This window comes from Aotus nancymaae, unplaced genomic scaffold (assembly GCF_030222135.1).
Source record: "Aotus nancymaae isolate 86718 unplaced genomic scaffold, 86718_ANA_hifiasm-v0.15.2.pri h1tg000027l, whole genome shotgun sequence".
NCBI lineage: Eukaryota > Metazoa > Chordata > Mammalia > Primates > Aotidae > Aotus > Aotus nancymaae.
The window spans coordinates 1,103,369-1,125,066 of NW_026988440.1; the positions used below are offsets into that span (position 1 = coordinate 1,103,369).

Sequence of the window (21,698 nt, forward strand, 5' to 3'; positions counted from 1 at the left end):
ATCTCAGTTGCTTCATTCAAACCTTACAAGTGGTGCCAAAACCTGGGAGGAGTTGTAAGACCCCTCCCCTCCTGGGGGAAACTGACTCCTGCACTCAAAGCTGAACAGGGGAGCCTCTCACCTCGAGGTAAGACTTCTGTTGCCTATAACTTTTCCCGCTGGCTGCTCTCTGGACTCCCTGCTCATAAACATGGCCACATCAGGGACTCCCCCTCCCCTCTTTTGCCATGGGCCCAGGGCCCAGGGCCCTGGCCTTGTTCCAAGGACCTGAGTGCAGCGGAGACGTCCCTGCACTCTTGTCTTCTCCCAGTAAGGGGTCTCTCAGGGCCAGGAATCTCAGGGAGATGTCCCCACATTCCTGCACCCTCTCATAGTCTCAGGTGTTAGGTGGGATGGCCCAGGATGCTGAGCCACCCTTCCAATCATCTTCGCAGCAGCGGCTAATGTTTGGGTAATCAAAAGCCCTGTTTACGACTTCAGGCCCTGCCCAGAAGCAGGACCAAACTCCCAGCTTACGCCACTAAAATGTCTATCTCAAACTCGCCCTTTGGCATATAAACTCCCACTAATTGAGTAACTGCCACTTTCAGTTTCTCTTCCTAACCTCAGCACAAGTAAGTGGATGATTAAGTAAATTCTAAGCAGCAAATCCAGATTCGGCTGTATTCTTGGCTCCTGTTTCTGCTTCTATCTCCTAACTCTCTCACTCTCACTCTCTCTCTCTCTCTCTCTCTCAATGATGGCCACTGGCGGCCATCTCCCACTTCTAACTCTTTATCTCCCTCTCTCTCTCTCTATCTCTCTAAATAACAGCCATTTCCTGCTTTATGGAGTAACTGTACTTTCAGTTTCTCTTCCTACCCCCAGCATGAGTGAGTGAGTGAGTTTATGTGTAGTCCCACAGCCTAACAGCTACGGGGCTTGTGTGGTCCTCCTCTTTCAAGCTGCTCCCAACCCCCCCCCTCCTCTTTCAAGCTGCTCCCAACCCTCTCGGCTCCTCCTCCTCCAAGTTCTAACATGGCCTCTCCTGTTAGTGCCCACACTTGCTCACACAGCACTCCCACCAATGGGAGTTCCCCTCTTTGTTCCCTCTACACAAAATCCCCAATCCCTCCTGCTCCTCCTCTTTCAAAACCCCAACCCCCTTCTGCTCTCCCAGGTCCTAACATAGCCTCTCCTGCTAGTGCTCACACTCACCTACACAGCGCTCCCACCAATGAGAACTCCCTCTTTTGTCCCCTCTGCAAAGTGGCTAGAATGAAATGTGTCATCCAAGTACACGTTCCCTTCTCTCTCTCTAATTTAGCCACCATTAAAAATGCCTAGGGTCATTCTCCACCAATCCTACTGTTTACACTAAAAAATTTCCCTATCTCATTCAGGCCTATAACTTAACCCAGCTGCCTTCCTTAACCAATTAACCAACGCTGTAGTCCTACATACCCGAGTAAACCCAAACTCCCATATGAGGCCTGGTAAACATGGCATTTAAAGTTTTTATAGCCAAGAGGAAAAGGCTGAGGCCATCCACCAGGCCCATTTGCAGCAACAGGTAAGCCTCCAAACCCAAGCCATTGTAGCAGCCCTAAGGCCAGCAGCTTGCCCAGCGTCTAGTATAAGGAACACCTCCAAGTTCCTCCAAAAAGGTCCCCTAAGACCTGCCCAGACTGCTTCAAAGGTCCCACCTGGGACCTGCTTCAAATGTGGCCAGGAGAGGCACTGGGCCTAACTGTGCCCCTGTCCAGGTCCAGCCCCTAGACCCTGTCCTATCTGCAAACAGACTAAACACTGGAAGGTAGACTGCCCATTCCGGACTACAGGCTCACCCCCTGCATCTCCATGTGAGGGGCAGGCCGGTCCAAAGGATGCAGTCCCTTCATTTAAACTCCTCAGACTCATGGACAATTGACACAGCCCAGACTTGAGGACCCCCATCACTCTTGGCAAACCTAGGGAAATGCTGCAAGTAGCGGGTAAGTCCATTTCCTTCTTAATGGACATAGGGATTGCCTGTTCTGTATTGCCTTCCTACTCAGGGCCTAGTATACCTTCCCAGGTTTGTTATAGGAATTAATGGAAAGCCTTTCTGCCCTAATCAAACTCATCCTTTAGCCTGTGTCCTCCAAGGACACCCTTTTTCTCACTCTTTTCTAATCATACCCTCATGCCCAGTTCCCCTATTAAGATGAAATATTCTCCAGACTGTGGAGGCCACTCTCCAACTTACTGGCCCCCATACTCAAAACCATCACCCACTCACCTCCTACTGCCCCTCCTAACTGACCCTATGCCTGGGCTCATCCCCTTGTCTCAACCCCCTATCCCTCCTAATGTGGTTAATCCCTTAGTATAGGATACCTCTAAGCCTATAGTGGCCAAACATCACATGCCAGTTAAAATACTTCTTAAAAATCCTACCCACTTTCCCTCATATCCTCAATTTCCCTTCTGAAAAACCCACTGTCAGGGCCTAAAGCCTATTATAACCTAACTCCTGGCACAGAGACTCCTTATTCCTACCAGTTCCCCTTGCAACACTCCTATGTTGCCAGTCCAAAAGCCATGTGACTATTGCCTGGTTCAGGACCTGTGCCTTATCAATAAGGCAGTAATTCCCCTCCACCCTGTAGTTCCCAATTCATACACCCTATTATCAAACATTCCCTCCACTACTTCTCATTTTACAGTCCTTGACATCAAGGATGCTTTTTTTTTACCATTCTCCTACACCCAGATTGGATTAGTATTTCCTCTTTGCCTTTACTTAAACCAATCCAAACACTAATCTCTCGCAGTTAACCTGGGCAGTCCCGCCCCAGGGCCTTAGAGACAGCCCTCACATATTTAGACAAGCATTAGCAGCTAACCTAACCTCTTGCCCCCTTCAGCCTAGTCTCCTCTTACAGTAGGTGGACAACCTGCTGCTTTGCAGCCCTTCCCTCTCCATGTCGCAGCAGCATACTGCCACTCTCCTTAATTTCCTTGAGTCTAGAGGATATCGGGTTTCCCCCTCCAAAGCACAGCTACCAGTCACCTCAGTGATCTATTTAGGTATTCACCTTACTCCCCAAACTAAGGGCTTACAACAGACAATTGAGCAAGTACACAAAGCATGTGCCACTTGCTCTAAAGTCTCATCTCAGGGTGGCTTAAGGCTACAGTTCCCTACTCACAAATGTGGGGCAAATTACCAGCCCAAGACTAGCAAATTAATTTTACCCATATGCCCTCTCATGGCAAGCCTTTTTTAGTTTCTCACAATCTCCCAGTACAACCACCTTCCCTGGCTTCCTACCTCCCCTACCTCTCTCTCCTCCACCTCTTACTCAGGGAACACATGGACTGCACTCTCCCCATAGTTCCAGGACTGGAGGACTCCCATCTAGCATTACCTCTCCAGCCAGGTGACAGCATTCACCTCCGGGAACTCAAGCCAAGGTCTCTGCAGCCCAGGTGGTCAGGACTCCACATCGTTGTCCTGACCACCCCAACTGCTGCAACCTTTTAGGCCACACCCCTTGGTACCATGTGTCCTGCCTCAAATTGGCCCCCAAAAATTACCAGTGGAAGTCTGAACCCTTAGGCCCCACTCACCTTCGCCTTACGCATGGCCCCTGCCCATTACCCTCTAACCCTCCAAACCTTTCTCATCTCAATCATTCTAGTCCTTCCCCTTAATGCCAGTCCCTACTACATCTGGTGGTTCTACCTTCAAGAGTCCTAGACAGAGAGCCCCGCTACTAAAACTCATTACCTTGCCCAAGCAGACTGCCATAAACCATCATCACCAGCTAATAAAACGACCGCTAGAACATTGGAGTGCCCACAAACTGTATGTAGACTATATTTAAAAATACCCCCAGGGAACATGGCTAATATTCCAGTCCTATACCTGCATTGTCCCTTAAGTTATAAAACAACTTAGCTCTATAAGCCATACAATCCTAGAAAATAAGGCCACCCTAACTAACCAAATCAAACCCTCAAATAACACCTCTCATCCTTTCTCCTGGTTAACTCTGGTACAGCATGGAGCCAACATGTTAAACTTAGCCAAAACTGTAAACCTCACTAACTGCTTTTTATGTGCCTCTCTCAGCAACTCCCCCCCCCCCCACCCTTAGCCACAGTTCCCCTCTGGTCCAAATTCAATCTGTCACAGTCACCTACGGGGCTTAACACCACCTTAACAAATATCCCCTTGTTCAAAATACACTCTCAAAATTTCTTTCTCTCTGCTATGAGACAGCCAGCAGCTCCAGTCCGAGCTGCAACACCACAATAAAAATAAAAACCTCCCTCTATGTGCCACCAAGAAAATACTTTTGGTATAATGAACCCTAACAAAAGTTATAACTGCCTCCCTTCCCTTCCCCTGTGTGCCCGTCACCCTAGTCCCACAGTTAAAAGTATATGGGCAGGCCAAGTTCCTGTCCCTCATCGCACCATCCCCTAATCACCAAAACAAACAAGCAATCTTCCTCCCAATAGTAATAGGCCTCTCTTTAGCATCCTCTCTAGCAGCAGCTGGAATAAGAAGTGAAGCCATAAGTTACAGTGTCACTTCAGCTGTTCAACTGGAAGACAAACTCCATGTGGCCATTGAAGCAGCAGCTGCCTCCCTGGCCTCCCTCCAGTGACAAATCACGTCACTAGCCCAGGTAACTCTCCAAAACCAACGGGCCCTTAACCTACCAATGGCAGAAAAAAGAGGTACCTGTCTGTTTCTACAGGATCAGTGTTGCTATTATATCAATGAAACAGGCCTGGTAGAAGAAAATGTCAATACTCTCTACCACCTCCAGGAGGACCTCCGAGGAATACCAAATGCACCAAACTCTCCTCTTAACTGGTGGCAATCTCCCATACTTACCTGGCTGGCTCCCATTGTCATTCCCTTAATCATAGTTTGTCTTCTACTAATGCTAGCCCCATTCTTTCTCAGGTTTTTACAAGCACACATAAGGGAAATCTCCAGGGTAGCTGTAAACCAGATGTTACTTCACCCCTATGTCCGAATCCCAACTGAGGCACCAGCCAACTGACCTCCCCACTTCGCCCCTGTTCAGCAGGAAGTAGCCAGAAAAGAAGCGACATCCTATATCATCAAAAAGGTCAGAATGTAAGGCTGGCTACCTTTCTGGGAGCTGAGTGGACACGCCCCTCTCTCTCCACACCTGAAAACTACATCACCATTCTGAGCACATTACTCAGCATTCACCCTCTCCATGTGGGCTCCCCGTACACGTTTCTGCATTCCAATCTCACAGCCCTGCACCTGCCAAAATTTTTAAAAAGCCAGCCAAAGACCTGCCCTATGGCAAGCTTGCCCCATACATCTTCGACCAGCCCCTCGTCCATGCCCGGTCCCTTCATATCCAATGAAATTACCTCCTCTTTGTTTCCCCACAGTCAATTAGCTACCTCCACTCCCTATAAAACCCCACACCCCAAGAAGAGAAGCGCGACTTCTCCGGCCCCTCCTGTCGGATCGTAGAACCTCTCCCAGGAGCTGATTAAATTTCTTTATTCCAATAACTGGCCTCAGTTGCCTCATTTAAATCTCAGTTGCTTCATTTAAACCTTACAGAAAATATAGGGAAAGGTGCTTGGGTGGGGCAGAGGAGATAATTTGGGAGGGGTAAACCAGACCCAGCACTGGTGGGGTGGGGAAGGGGGGTAGGAGAGAGAGGTATAATCCTTGACTAGAAAATGGACACTTAAGGGTCAGTATAGTTACTGAGTGAAAAGGGTTACATATGTTTTAAGGACCTTAAAATGTGTTAGACTTTATCATTGGAAGTAAAGGGAGAGGAAGGGAGACTTCATAATTAAAACAGACCCGGTGTGGTAGAGTCAACAGTCAGACCGCGTACCTGTGTTTTCAAAACTTTTTATGCAGATGTGAACCCTCTGACTTCCTGGATTCCCCACCCTCCAGCACCCAGTTCCCTCTCCTGTAATGAACTGGAGTCAGGAGATGAGATGGACAGATGGGCCCATGCTGAAGGGCAGTCAGTCACCTGTTCCTGCAGATGAGAAACGAAAGCATAACCTGACAAGACCTCATGCGGAAAGGAATTTGCACCCATAGCCCCCAGCTCAGGGTTTCCATCCCAGCTGGAGATCACTAAATATTGAGGGATCTGCCCAGTCTGGTTTGACCATGGGCCTCCTTCCTCACACTGTAGGACCCCAGGTTTCTCTCCCAACTCCACACCCCTAGATGCTGGTACCAGGCTCAGGTTCATGGTCTACACCGCTCCATCAGACATGGCAACACTTTTGACCCAGCCGCTTTGACAACTTCGTCCAGTCTCCTCTGGAGGGAGCCACCGAGCCATTTGCTGATGAGCTGGGACTGACGGGGAACAGGGCTGTGATCTCGGAAGGGGTTGGGGTTGGACACCAGAGTCATCTTCTAACCACTGACTGGGCTCTAACCATAGAATTCAACTCTAACCACTGACTCCTCCAGAAGAGAAAGAAAGAAGCCTCTGGGTACACTAAGCTGAAACCATAAACCTCAGCAATGGCAGAGAAACCTCAGCTTAAATAGTGCAGAGCTGCCACTAGATGTCTGAGGCTTGTAGTCCAGGAGGAGCCCGCTAGGCTTTAGAGGCTGCGAGATCCGAGCGCGCTCCCGCTCAGCGGTGGCCCTGGGCTCCGGGAACCGGGGCTGCTTCTCACCCGAGCTCGCGGCCTGAGAAACCCTCCGCTCCGAATCCGGGCTGGCCTCTCCGGAAAGCCTTGAAACTCAGCTCCCGGGTGGGCCAGGAAGGCTGTCAGAGTTAGGCAGTGCCGGCCGGGGCCTCCCTCAGAGCCGAGCTGTTCGCCGCCATCGAGGCCCATCCGAGTCTGGAGGAGAGATCGGGTCCGCGCGGGTGCGGCCTTTGGTGCCTGGTGACCCCACGAGCCCCCACCCTCCAGCTCGGGGCGTGATGGCCCAATCGTGCACTGTGGGGATCCGTTTGGAAACCACTCTCTGCTTTGAGGACAGGCGCGGAGCTTCCCTGGGAGGAGGAGGCCGTGCAGGAAGAGGGGCAGACACGAGGCCTCTGGCTAGCCGCGCCTCGGACCCAGGCCTCCCTGTGTCCACATTTAGAAACTTCACATAGTACACAAACACATGGAAATTAAACAAACATGTTCGGCCAGCGGCGGTGACCCACACATGTAATACCAGCACTTTGGGAGGACGAGGCGGGTAGATCACGAGGTCAGGTGTTCGAGACCAGACTGACCAATATGGTGAAACCCCGCCTCTACTAAAAATACAAAAATTAGCCGGGCGTGGTGCCGAGTGCCTGTAATCTCAGCTACTTGGGTCGCTCAGGCAGAATGGCTTGAACCTGGGAGGCGGGGGTTGCGGTGAGCCGAGAGCACTCCACTGTACTCCAGTCTGGGCTACACAGAGAGACTCCGTCTCAAAAAAAAAAATAAAAAACAAAAAAGTAAAATGCTCTTGAATGACTAGTAAGTGAAGGAAGAAATTAAGAAAAAAATAAATTTCTTAAAACAAATGAAAATGGAAATACAACGTACCAACTCTATGGGATACAGTGAAGGAAACACTAAGAGTGTTTATAGAAATAAACACCTACATCAAAAAAGTAGAACGACTTCAAATAAACAATTTGTCTATGCACCACAAGGAACTACAAAAATAAGAACAAAGCAACCCCAAATTTGATAGAAGGAAAGAAATAATATCAGAATAGAAATAAATAAAATTGCAACTAAAAATGCATAAGATTAAGGAAACATAATGTCAGGATTTTTGAAAAGATAAACCAAATGGACAAACATTTAGCTAGACTAAGAAAAAAGAAAACCTAAATCAATAAAATCAGAAATGAAAAAGAAGACATAACAACTGAAGCCACAAAAATACAAAAAGTCATTAGAGCAGGTGTGTTCAATCTTGTGGCTTCCCTGGGCCACTTTGGAAGAAGAATTGTCTTGGGCCACACATAAAATACACTAACACTAAGGATAGGTGATGAACTTAAAAAAAAACAAAAAACTCACATTGTTTGAAAAAAGTTTACAAATTTGGGCCACATTCAAAGCTTTGTCCTGTGGGTTGGGCAAGCTTGCATTGAGCTTATGATGAACCATTATATGCCAATAAATTAAAAACCCTCGAAGAAATGGATACATTCCTGACACACACCACCTACAAGATTGAACCATGAAGAAACAGAAAACATAAACAAATCAATAATGAATAATGAGATCAAAGCCATAATTAATAGCTGTCATTAAAGACAAGGCTGGAGCCTGATAGCTTCATTGAATTCTACTAAACATTTAAAGAATTAATGCTAATTCTACTGAAACTATTGAGAAAAAATTGAAGAGGAGGGAATATTTCAAACTCATCTTATGAGGCCAGGATTACCCTGATACCAAAAGCATACAAGAACACAATGAAAGAAAGCTACAGGCCAATATCCCAGATCAACATAAATTCCAAAAATTCACCACAAAATACCAGCAAACCAAACTCAACAACACATTAAAAAGATCATTCACCTTTTTAATGGAAAGGAAGTTATCTCTGCATTTCTAAAAAGGATACTGCTTACCAGTGAATATGTTGCTTTTTCTGTGCAGGATGTGGAATTCTCAGCAGAGGAATGAAAGACAGCCCTTGGAACATAATACACCTCATGGCTAGCTGATCAAGTGGGATTCATCCCAGGGATGCAAGGATGCTTTAATATTTGCAAATCAATAAACATGATTCCCCACATTAACAGAACCAAAAACAAAAACCACACAATCATTTCAATAGGTGCTGAAAAGGCATTTGTTGAAATTCAACATCCCTATGATAAAAAACCCTCCACAAACTAGATATAGAAGAAACATAACTAGAACAATAAAGGCTACATATGATAAATGCACAGCTAACATCACACTGAACAGAGAATATTTAAAAGTCTTTTCTCTCAGAACTGGAGCAAGACAAGATGCCAAATTTTGTCACTTTTATTCAACATAATGCTTTTTGGAGGCCGACTCAGTGTGTGCAACTCCAGAATGGGCTTGTGCCCATAAACCCAGCAGCATTGTGGGCTGCTGACCCATCAGTGCATAGCACACCTAGCTGAGCCAGCTGTCCTTGGTCTGCCAGGCCTCAGACCATGCCCAGTCCAGCTTTCTGGGGCACAGGGACACTGGAACAGAATTTTAAGAATAATTTATTGAATTTTGGAAGGGGGTAGTTTCTTGAATTGGTTCTATAATCTATTTAGATATAAAGGCACAAATGACTCTATTTCCAGTAGTACATAGAGTGCTAATATGCAGAATATCACCACTAGATGGATCTAATCAAATATTTGTAAGATCTGGGTGACCATGTATTTGAGACCTTAGAAGACTTTGTTAACTAGCAAGTATAAGGTGATTGGCTGATTGCTACCAATAGTGCTGAACAAAATGGGGAAAGAAAAAGATGAACTAAGGGCTGCAAACTTTCAGCTCATGAGCCATATAAATCTCCTAAAAGTTTTTGTTTCTTTTTAATGAAATCTTAATCTCCTGTAGCTGCAGGGCTGAAATTTCTGAAAAGTAAACCCCAGAGTCTCATCCTGTGGGTGGGTAAATTACAACACAAAACAAATCCCAAACTCAAAGAATATATGTTATTTAAGTGTGTTGATTGAGAATAAATGGGATGTGGAAAATCGGAAGGGGAACATCTCAGAATTTCCTGATGAAGCTAAAGATACTGAACTCCTAAATTCTGCTGAGAATTATTTGCCAATTACATTCAACTACATTTGGGGAAGTTAATTCAGCTTTGATTAATGAAAAAGTAATGGTCTTCTCTAAGGTATTTGTCCTCAAGACCCTGTGATTTCACTCAACATTTAACCCCAACACCCCTCTCTGAACCAGATCAGTAAATACCCTTGAGTTCTAGCATGTCTTGAAAGGTGAAGTGGAATACATCATTACAACGATTTAGAGAAGCAATGTGACGGTATGTATGGAAAGACTTAGAAGTTTTTAAAAGTCTGTGACCTAATATTTATCATTTGAATAGTCTATGAATTTTTTAAAATTCCAAACATAGAAGAATATCTCTGTATAAAGATGCTTGTAAAGACATTATTTACAGCAAGACAAAATGAAAGCAGATGGATCCAAAAGAAGCTGGGTTACATCTTCTTATCTGAAATGGGATGTGGCTTGTAAAAGTGTATAAAGTTTATGCAGAATTTATAACATGGAAAACAACTTGTATAATAATACATTCAGAAAACAACATCCAAGATAACCCATAACATATGAATGCAACTTTGTGAACTGACAGCATATGTAAAAATATATATATAGAAAAGAACAAAATGAAAATCAGCACCACTGCACAAGACAGCTTCAGTGACCACCATTCACACTGCAGTCTGTAAAGGTTCAACAATATAATAGCAGTGAGTTTTTAAAGAAAGGCCTAGGTGGTGTTTCTATCTGTCTGTGCATTTTACAGTCTTCTGTGATCAGATAGGGTTTCACTTTTTTAATATAAAAACATATATTTTAACATTTAAAATAAAACATTTGAAGCAAAATAACAAAGAAATGAGGCCAGACATGGTGGTATGCACCTGTAGTCCCAGCTACTCAGGAGGCTGAGGCAGGAACATTGCTAGAGCCGAGAAGTTCAAGGATGTAGTGCACTATGATCACAGCCGTGAATAGTCACCGCACTCCAGCCTGAGCAACATAGCAAGACCTTATCTTTATAGTAATAATAACAATAATACAATAACAATAGTAGTCCAGATCTTCTTCCTGTCTCAGGCTAAAGCTACTTTCTCATTTGAACCCAAAGAGCAGAAATGCCTACTGAGGGCTCCAGCAGAGAAAAGAAATGAGTTCTTCCTTCACAATCCATGATCCAATTTTTGGTTATAGAGTTCAGCTGTGCAATAAAGTCAACACTAAGAACACCATCAATATATAGATTACTGATTGTCATATATGTGTACATGTATATATATGTGTGTGTGTATATAAATATATAATTACCACATATATATAATTATATATAATTACCGCTGTACCTAAAGAGAGAGATGGATTCTTCCATTTCATAGTCTAAAAGCTGAGCCCCTGAGAACGTTGAGGCTTGGTCTGGGTTCACTGAAGGTCAGCCTTGAGAATTAGGAGACACCCAGCCTCCTACCGAGCCTATCTAGGCATGAGCCACACCAGTGGAGACTCCCAGACTGCTTGAAGAGCAACTGAGACCCAGGAACGTCCACATTTGTAGAGGGTCTGTATCCAGTGGAATACAATTGAAGGATGGGTGAAGGGTAGAGTGTGGCTACTTCTTTCAGCTGGGGGCAGCAGGAGGGTGAGTCAATCAGCTACCCATGAGGTGTATCATGTTCCTAGGGCTGTCTGTCATTCCTCTGCTGAGAACTCCATCCTGCACAGACAAAGCAACATATTAACTGGTAAGCAGAATCCTTTTTAGAAATGCAAAGATAATTTCCCTAACATTAAAGCCAAACATTGTCCCTCTCAGTGAATCATCTTATTTGGATAATCTCCTAACTTCTCCTGAAGTTAGCCCCAGAGTTGCATTTGAGCATCTGGATCCAAGACAGAAAGTCATTTTGGGGTTTGGACCTGGCTGAACTTGGACCGTGTTCTGAAAAGAGGCTTTCTACTTGCAGAAGAGCAAGGGTGAGCTCTGAATAGCAGATGAAATCCCGAGGGGAAAAGACAGACGGGCAGATTCCCAAGAAAATTTAGAATATATTTGCCAGCTGCTTTTTTTTTTCTGTGATAAAATACACATAAACACAAAATTTACCATTGTAACCATTTAAGTGTACAATGCAGTAACATTTAGTAGATTGACAACATATGTAGCCACCATCACTATCAAGTTTCAGAGCATTTTCATCACCCTGGAAGGAAACTCTGTACCCATTAAGCAGTCACCTTCCACTTTTCCCTGACCCCAGACCTTGGCACCATTAACCCAGTTTCTGTCTCTAGATTTACTTCTTCTGAATATTTTGTGCAAATGGAATCATACAATATATGGCCTTTTGTGACTGGCTTCTTTCATTTGACATGATTTTAAGGTTCATCCAAGTTGTTGTACGTAGGAGTACATTATTCCTTTTTTTTTTTTTTTTTTTTTTTGATACGGAGTTTTGCTCTCATTACCGAGTCTGGAGTGCAATGGCGCGATCTCGGCTCACCGCAACCTCCGCCTCCTAGGTTCAGGCAATTCTCCTGCCTCAGCCTCCCCAGTAGCTGGGATTACAGACACGTACCACCATGCCCAGCTAATTTTTTGTATTTTTAGTAGAGACGGGGTTTCACCATGTTGACCAGGATGGTCTCGATCTCTTGACCTCGTGATCCACCTGCCTTGGCCTCCCAAAGTGCTGGGATTACAGGCTTGAGCCACCGCGCCCGGCCTCATTATTCCTTTTATGATCAGATAATATTCCATTGCAGAATAGATTACATGTTGTTTATCTATTCATCAGTTGATGGGCATTTTCTTTTAAATTAAATAGAGAAAACAAAAGAGGAGTTACAAACCACCCCCCCAAAAATTTTGCTTTTCTATTTACCTATGAAGTTACTTTTAGCTGTGTACTTTTTTGCTTCATATGGCTTCAAGTTACTATCTAATGTTCTTTTATTTCAGCCTGAAATAAAAGACTCCTTTTAGCATTAATCGTAGAATAGGTTTACTAGAGACAAATGCTATCAGCTTTTATTTACTCGTTAATGTCTGAGTTTCTCCACTATTTCTGAAGAAGAGTTTTAGCAGATATACAACTCTCAGTTGCAAGGTTTTTTTTCCTCTTTCTGAATTGTAAGTTTGTCCCGCCAATGTCTTCTGACCTCCATGGTTTCTTAAGAACACTTGACTGTTAATCTCATAGAGGATCCTTGTACTCGATGAGTCCCTTCTCTTGTTCTTTTCAAGATGCTCTGTTTATCTTTAATTTTTGACAGTTGTATTATAATGTCTCTCAGTGTGGACATCTTTGAATTTCTGCTGCTTTAAATCTTTGAGTATGATGGATACCCAGGTTCCTGTTTGTAATAAAACTTTGGAAGTTTGTGGTTATTTTTTCAAATATTCTTTCTTCCCACTTCTTTCTTCTCCCTTTTGAAGATTCACAAAATGCAAATGCTGAAGTTGTCTCTCAGATCTCTTCTGTTGATTTTTCTTCATATTTTTCTCCTTCTGCTCCTCAAATGGGACAATTTTAATTGACCTAGGTTCACATTTACTGATTCTTCATTCTGCATACTAAAATCTGTTCTTGAATCCCTCCAGTGAATTTTCCATTTTGCTTCCTGTACATTTCAGCTCCAGAATTTCTATTTGGTTCCTTTTCACAATGTATTGATTTTTAACTCTGTATTGATTTTCACTATATAGTGAAACATATTTCTCCTGATTTTCTTTAGTTATTTGACCATGATCCCTTCAGCTCTTTGACTATGTTTAAGACAGTTGATTTAAAGTCTTTGTCTAGTAAGTCAGTCCAGTGCTTGGCCTTTTTCAGGAGCAATTTATGTTTATTGCTTTTCCTGTGAATGGGTTTTACTTTCATATGTGCATAACTCATGTTTTCTGAAGTTGAAAACTAGACATTTTCAATATTACAATATGGTAACTCTGAAAATTACATATTTTTTTGAGATGGAGTCTCACTCTGTCACCCAGGCTGGAGTGCAGTGGTGTGATCTCAGCTCACTGCAACATCTGCCTCCTGGGTTCAAACGATTTCCTGCCTCAGCCTCCAAGTAGCTGGGATTACAGGCGCTCATCACCATGGCCAGCTAATTTTTTTGTATTTTTAGTAGAGACTGGGTTTCACCATCTTGGCCAGGCTGGTCTTAAACTCCTGACCTTGTGATCCACCTGCCTCAGCCTCCCAAAGTGCTGTGATTACAGGTGTGAGCCACCATGCCCACCCTGAAAATTACGTTTTCTAAACCATTTTTTAATAGACTGTATTCTTTATTTTGTGTGGTCACTGAAGTCTCTGTTCTGTTAGCTTAGTGGTCTTCTAGAGTTTTGACAGAAATTTCCTTAAATGTGTTGAGCCAAAAAATAAAAAATAAAATAAAAAATCCAGTCTTTTTATCCAGGGTGTGGGGGTATGTTTGAATCATGCCTTCAATAGCCAGTTGGGCAGTTTACAACTCTGCCTTTGCGTTTCCTTCTTGCTTGTGAAGATATTGAAAGTCGGCTAGAGGAGTGAACAAGGGACTCTCAGGTGCCTTATGAGCATGTATAAGGTTATCTAGATTCCTAGGAATATGAAAACTTTCCAAAACCCTACTTCCCCAGACCATCTCAATCCCAGCTTTCCCTTCCAGTTTTTCCTACATGTCTATTACTTTTCTCAATTTATATACATATATATATATATATATATATATATATATATATATATATATATATTTTGCCCAAGAGATAGCTGCTGACTCATTGGCTTTTAAAAGTCTGTTATTTTTCTATCAAATGCTCTCTGCCTTGTCTGACTTTCTTCCCTGAGAAAGACCAAAGTAGGGGGAAAATGCAAACCATTTCTGTTCATCCTTCAGGGAGTTGCCCAACAGGATGAGAGAAACAAAAAAACAGCTACAATTTTTTGAGAGCAAGATCTACTTAACTCCATCTGGCACCAGGAACCCACACTGGGAAGCCAGGCTGCTGTCTTCAAGACCACTGCTGACCTAGAGAGGGAGAAATGGACCAAGGGAAAGGGAAAGTGTGATCCCACTAAGCTCTGCTACTGAGTTCCAGTTGTTTTTCTGCATTCAGTTGGTTGCTATAAACTTTTGAGGATTTTTCAGAATTTCAATGCACTTGATTGTTTGTCAACCTAATCAGAATACCTATTGGTACAGTCCAGGAATCTGTGTTTCAACAACTCTCTTCAAGATTTTTGTGTAGGAGTGTGTTTGTTTGCTGATGTTTCACAAGCACATTGTCTCTTGTGTCATCTCTCTTTTGGAGGACTGGGCTCCTGGCGTCATAAACCTCCCTCTCCCATCCTAAAGTAGCCACTCTTGTTTTTAACATAGATTAGTTCTGCCAGTTGTAGCTGAATGGCATTATATTGTCACCATCATCCTCCTGGGTCTCATCATCTTGTGTGTGTTCATAGCCTATTCACTGCCATGGCTGTCCAATGCTCCACTTCATAAATAGCTCACACTTCTTGACCCTTCACTGTTGATAGACAACTGTGTTGTATCCAGATTTTACAAATCATGCTGCTATGAATAATAATTTCATATACTTTGGCACACACATACATGCATTTCTGTTGGTTTATAACTAAGAGTGCAATTGCTGGGTCATAAGTGAGTAGATGCTTAGCTTAGTATCTCAAAACACAAGTTAATATGTCCACCTTTTGTGGTATAGATATTATATGTAATATATCTATATACATTATAAGTACGACAAGAAAAATATTTTTCTTATCTTTAAACAGTTCTATGTAAAGGAAATGTAAATGAGGGGAGCAACATAGGCTTTTGCACTTAGGTCATTATTTACCATTTTTGATCATCTTCATCTTTTCTGATAATCTCATTTTCCACCTGGTGTCATTTTCCCCTAGCCTGAAGAATTTTCTTTACCAATTGTTATTATGCAGATCTACTGGTGACAAATTCTCTTAATTTTCTTTTACCTGAAATATCTCCCTATTTTGCCTTTCCTTGAAGGCCATCTATGCTGGATATAGAATTCTTAGTTGACCTTTTTTTCTTCCAACACTTTAAAGATGCTATTCTACTTTCTTTTCTTTCTATGGCCTCTAATAAGAAGTCATTGGTTAAGGACAAGAGGAACAGAGAAACAAAAACTGGGAAAAGAACATGGTAGACCTAAAACTTACCATATCAATAATGACAAAAATCTACATGAATAATCACTCCAGTGAAGGGCAGAGATTATGTGGCTTGGTTTATAAAAAACAGGAAAATCAACCGTATGCTGTTTTCATCATGCACTTTTTATTTTTTATTTGACTTTTTTGTTAAGGAGTACATGTGCAGGTTTGTTATATAGGTAAACTTGTGTCATGGGGTTTTGTTGTACAGATTATTCTGTACCCATTAGTACCCACCCAAGTATTAAGCCTTAGTACCCATTAGCTCTTTTTCCTGATCCTCTCCCTCCTCCCACCCTCCACCCTCAAGTAGACCCCAGTGTGTGATGTTCCCTTCTACGTGTCCATGTTTTCTCATCATTTAGCTCCCACTTATAAGTGCAAACATGTGGTATTTGGTTTTCTGTTCCTGTGTTACTTTGCTAAGTTTAATGGCCTCCAACTCTACCCATGTTCCTGCAAACGACATGATCTCATTCTTTTTCATGGCTGCATAGTATTTTATGGTATATAAGTGCCACATTTTCTTTATGCAGTCTCCCATTGATGGACATTTTCATTAACTCCAAGTCTTTGCTATTGTGAATAGTGCTGCAGTGGACATATGTGTACACATAAGACAGGCACTCTCTTTTTTTATTTAATTTCTTTTATTTTAAGTTCCAGGATACATGTGCAGAATATGCAAGTTTGTTACATATGTATAGTCTGCCCTGGCAGTTTCCTGCACCCATTGACCCATCGTCTAAGTTCCTTCACCTTGCTCCCTACTCTCCAACAGGTTCTGGTGTGTGTTTTCCCCTCCTTGTGTCCATGTGTCCTCATTGTTCAACTCCCACCCATGTTAGGAGTGAGAACATGTGGTATTTGGTTTTCTGTTCTCATATCAATTTGCTGAGGACGATGGCTTCCAGCTTAATCCATGTCTAAAGCAGTGGAAGAGCCTAGCAGGGAGTTTTTTGCATTCGGTATTTAATAAATTTTGTGGGACTGCCTAAAAACTAATGGCCTCCTCATGATTTTTTTTATAAAGAGGGTTACAACAATATCAAGTGCCTAAATAAAATGTGCACACTGCTTAGATGTGCATGGTTCAAGAAAACAGGCAGTGCTGGTGCATTGGTGAAGAGCATCGGGACTGCACGGAGCACTTGCAACTTTAAGGTGATGACTACAGGCTCCCGCTTGCCATATACAGTAATAAACTCTGCTTCTTTGTATTCAGGAGGTGTTCTGGACTCACACAGAGAAACTCAGGCTAGGGAATGACGATAATTTTAAATGCAACAACCCAGAGTCAAAGATTCATAGTCCTGGAAAGCAAAACAGGAGCTTTGAGAGTTTAATTGTAATACTATTTTGACACAGGTCTTTTACAGATTGGAATTCCAATCATTCAGGAATTATCAATACTGTGCTACTTACTGTATTAATAAACAAAAAGGAAACTGGTCTCTATGAGAATATCTGATACTTTCAGAAAAAACTTCACCAGGTTTAGAGAGAAAACCTGTGTCTCTACACCTGTCCATTCCCAGGGCGAGCTCACTCTCTGGAGTCAAGTTCCCCATGGTGAGTTTGCCCGTACAAGAGTCCAAGGGGAGAGGTAAGGAGTGGCAGGCAGGGAGTTCAGTTCAGGGACGGGGATTCCAGGACGAGAAGTGAAGGGGAAGGGGCTGAACGCAGCCTGGGGGTCCCTCCCTGTTTTCCACAGGCAAATCCTAGACCAGGACTCAGGCAGACAGTGTGACAAAGAGGCTTAGTGTAGAAGAGGGATCAGGACAAAGTCCCAGGCGTGGCTCTCAGAGTCTCAGGCTCTGAGGGTCCTGTCTGCATTGAGGGGACGCAGCGCTGAGGATTCCCCACTCCCTTGAGTTTGCTTCCTCTCCCAACCTGTGTCGGGTCTTTCTTCCTGGATACTCATGACGCGTCCCCAATTCCCACTCCCATTGGGTGTTGGGTTTCTCCCATTGGGTGTTGACCGCGGGCCAATCAGCGTCGCCGCGGTCCCGGTTCTAAAGTGCCCAGTCACCCTTTGCAACTCAGATTCTACCCAAATGCCAAGGATGGGATCATGACTCCCCTAACGCTCCTCCTGCTGCTCTCGGTGAACCTGGCCCTGACCGAGACCCGGGCGGGTGAGTGCAGGATCGCCAAGGAAACGGCCTGTGCGGGGAGGAGCGAGGGGCCCGCCCTTGGGGCTCAGGACCCTGGGAGCCGCGCCCGGAGGAGGGTCGGGCCGGTCTCAGCCCCTCCTTGCCCCCAGGCGCCCACTCCTTGAGGTATTTCCAGACTGCCGTGTCCCGGCCCGGCCGCGGGGAGCCCCACTTCTTCGCCGTGGGCTACGTGGACGACACGCAGTTCGAGTGGTTCGACAGCGACGCCGCAATTCCGAGAGGGGAGCCGCGGACGCCTTGGATGGAGCAGGAGGGGCCGGAGTATTGGGACCTGCAGACACGGACCCTCAAGGCCCGCGCACAGACAAACCAAGTGTGCCTGCGGACCCTGCGCGGCTACTACAACCAGAGCCAGGCAGGTGAGTGACCCCGGCCCCGGGCGCAGGTCACGACCCCTCCCTATTACCCACAGACGGCTCTATTCTCCCTGAGTCTCCAAGATCTACCCCGAGGCTGCGGAACCCGCCCATACCCTCCACCCTGGAGAGCCCCAGACGCCTTTACCCGGTTTTATTTTCAGTTTAGGCCAAAATCCCCGCGGGTAGGTCTGGGGCGGGGGTGGGGCTCAGTGGGAGGGGCTGACCTCGGGGTCGGGGCCAGGGTCTCACACCTACCAGAGGATGTATGGCTGCGACCTCGGGCCTGATGGGCGCCTCCTCCGCGGGTATGACAAGCGCGCCTACGACGGCAAGGATTACCTCGCCCTGAACGAGGACCTGCGCTCCTGGACCGCGGCAGACAGGGCGGCTCAGGTCACCCAGCGCAAGTTCGAAGCCGCCCATGAGGCAGAGAAGATGAAAGCCTACCTGGAGGACACGTGCGTGGAGTCGCTCCGCAGATACCTGGAGAACGGGAAGGAGAGGCTGCAGCGTGCAGGTACTGGGGCAGTGAGGAGTCTTCCTCATCTCCTATACATCTGCCATCTGGCCTCCCATGAGGAAGGGAGAAAAATGGGATCAGCGCCAGAATATTGCCCTCCTTTGAATGGAGAACGGCATGAGTTTTCCTGAGTTTCCTCTGAGGGCATCCCTTGCTCACTAGGACAATTAAGGGATGACTTCTCCGAGGAAATGGAGGGGAAGACAGTCCCTGGAATACTGATATGGGTCCCCTCTGACCCTTGCAGCAGCCTTGGGTGCCGTGACTTTTTCTCTCAGGCCTTGTTCTCTGCCTCATATTCAGCGTATTTGAATGTCTGATTCCAGCTTTTCTGAGTCCCTCGGCCTCCACTCAGGTCAGGACCAGAAGTCGCTGTTCGTCTCTCAGAGACTAGAACTTTCCAAGGAATAGGAGATTATCCCAGGTGCCCATGTCCAGGCTGGTGTCTGGGTTCTGTGCTCCCTTCCCCACCCCAGGTGTCCTGTCCATTCTCAGGAGGGTGACATGGGTGCTGCTGGGGTGTCCCATGAGAGATGCAAAGTGCCTGAATTTTCTGACTTCCCGTCAGACCCCCCAAAGACACACATGACCCACCACCCCATCTCTGACCAAGAGGCCACCCTGAGGTGCTGGGCCCTGGGCTTCTACCCTGCGGAGATCACACTGACCTGGCAGCGGGATGGGGAGGACCAAACTCAAGACACTGAGTTTGTGGAGACCAGGCCTTCAGGGGATGGAACCTTCCAGAAGTGGGTGGCTGTGGTGGTGCCTTCTGGAGAAGAGCAGAGATACACGTGCCATGTGCAGCACAAGGGGCTGCTGGAGCCCCTCACCCTGAGATGGGGTAAGGAGGGGGATGAGGGGTCACGTCTCATCTCAGGGAAAGCAGAGCCCTTCAAGAGCCCTTGAGCAGGGTCAGGGCTGAGGCCTGGGGGGTCAGGGCCCCTCACCTTCCCCTCTTTTCCCAGAGCCATTTTCCCAGCCCAGCATCCACATCATGGGCATCATTGCTGGCCTGGCTGTCCTAGGAGCTGTGATCACTGGAGCTGTGGTTGTTGCTGTGATATGGAGGAGGTTGAGCTCAGGTAGGGAAGGGGTGAGTGAGGTCTGGGTTTTCTTGTCCCACTGGGGGTTTCAAGCCCCAAGTAAAGGTGTGTCCTGCCTCGTTACTGGGAAGCACCATCAACACATGGGCTGACCCAGCCTGGGACCCTGTGTGCCAGCACTTATTCTTTTGTGAAGCACATGTGACAATGAAGGACAGATGTATCACCTTGATGATTGTGGTGATGGGGTCCTGATTCCAGCATTCACAAGTCAGGGGAAAATCACTGCTAAGGACAGACCCTAGGAGGGTATTTGGTCCAGGACCCACACCTGCTTTCCTTGTGTTTTCTGATCCCGCCCTGGGTCTGTAGTACAGTTCTGGAAACTTCTCTGATGTCCAAGACTAGGAGGTTCCTCTAAGATTTCATGACCCTGCCTCCTCCCAGTCCCCTCACAGGATATTTTCTTCCCACAGGTGGAAAAAGGAGTTTTCAGGCTGCCTGGAAGTCGGGGGTGGGAGTGTGGAGGAGCTCACCTACTCCATAATTCTTCCTGTTCCACCTCTCCTTTAGGCTCTGACCAGGTCGTGTTTTTGTTCTACCCCAGGCAGTGACAGTGCCCAGGGCTCTGATGTGTCTCTCACAACTTGTAAAGGTGAGATTCTGGGGGTCTGAAGTGGGTGGGTGTGGGGCAGAGGGGACAGGACTGGGTAATGAGGATTCTTTGATTGGGATGTTTCAAGTGTGTGGGCTGTTCAGAGTGTCATCACTTACCTTGACTGACCTGAATTTGTTCATGACTATTGTTTTCTGTAGCCTGAGACAGCTGCTTTGTGTGTGACTGAGATGCAGGATTTCTTCACACCTCCCCTTTGTGACTTGAAGAGCATCTGGCATCTGTTCTGCAAAGGCATCTGAATGTGTCTGCATCCCCCATCTTGGGGGGCACCCATCCTTTGTCTATCAATCCTATATGTGGTTCTGTCTTTATTGCAGTTTTACCAGTTTCGTTAGACTCCTCTTGGCTGATAAACAGTGGTTTAGACCTGTTACTCTTGAGGTGGATAGTATTCTCCATTGACTAAGTGACCATTGACTTCAAGGAACTCTAACTGAGTTTACACCCCTGGAAATAACTCTGTTCTCTTTCCTTTTCTTCTTCTTATTCTATCATTGAGGCCTGATTCTTCCTTTTTTTCATATCCGAGAGAAAATTCTGCCCCCAAAGACTTGGGTGTAGTTTTTTTTTCTCTGTTTTAGGGAATCAAACTTTAAATCAGAAACTACCAGCCCTCTTTGCCCATTCAGGGTAAAAAAAGGAGTAATTGTCTCTTCTGTCAAAAGAAAAAGAGACAGAGGAAGAGAGAAAAGAAAGTAGGGGAGGGGAAAGAGGAAAGAGGAGACAGAGAAAAGAGAGAGAAAAAGTGAAGAGAGGAGACAGAGACAGAGACAAAGAAAAAAAGAGCGAGGAGAGAGAGATAGGGAGAGAGAAATTTAATGCTTTTTAGGGTCCCTGTGTCAAGGCAACCAAAAGCTGCAGGGACAGGGAACTCACAGCTGGCTAAGCGGCTGTGAGCTCAGTTTTAAACTGACTTGAAAAGGTTTTTTTTTTTTTTTTTTTTTTTTTTGCTTTCTCTGCTGGCCCCAGCCCTGTCCAGCTTTCAGGCAGGCCATACCAC

General features: G+C 45.3%; 1 protein-coding gene across 5 annotated transcripts; it reads left to right on the forward strand.

Annotated features, from left to right (window-relative positions):
* Positions 1-17,927: 17,927 nt before the first annotated feature.
* Positions 17,928-21,465, forward strand: LOC105728067 (patr class I histocompatibility antigen, A-126 alpha chain-like). Of its 5 annotated transcripts, XM_064380601.1 has the most exons (8): positions 17,928-18,055; positions 18,184-18,453; positions 18,695-18,970; positions 19,542-19,817; positions 19,942-20,058; positions 20,496-20,533; positions 20,627-20,674; positions 20,836-21,465. In XM_064380601.1, the coding sequence occupies exons 1-8, from the start codon at positions 17,992-17,994 to the stop codon at positions 20,935-20,937; spliced, it is 1,191 nt and encodes a 396-aa protein (XP_064236671.1). In that variant the 5' UTR covers positions 17,928-17,991; the 3' UTR covers positions 20,938-21,465. The 5 variants fall into 5 exon arrangements, with proteins under 5 accessions (XP_064236671.1, XP_064236673.1, XP_021521952.2 ...); XM_064380603.1 differs by lacking the exon at positions 19,542-19,817; XM_021666277.2 differs by lacking the exon at positions 20,496-20,533 and having other exon boundaries at positions 20,836-20,924.
* Positions 21,466-21,698: the final 233 nt, after the last annotated feature.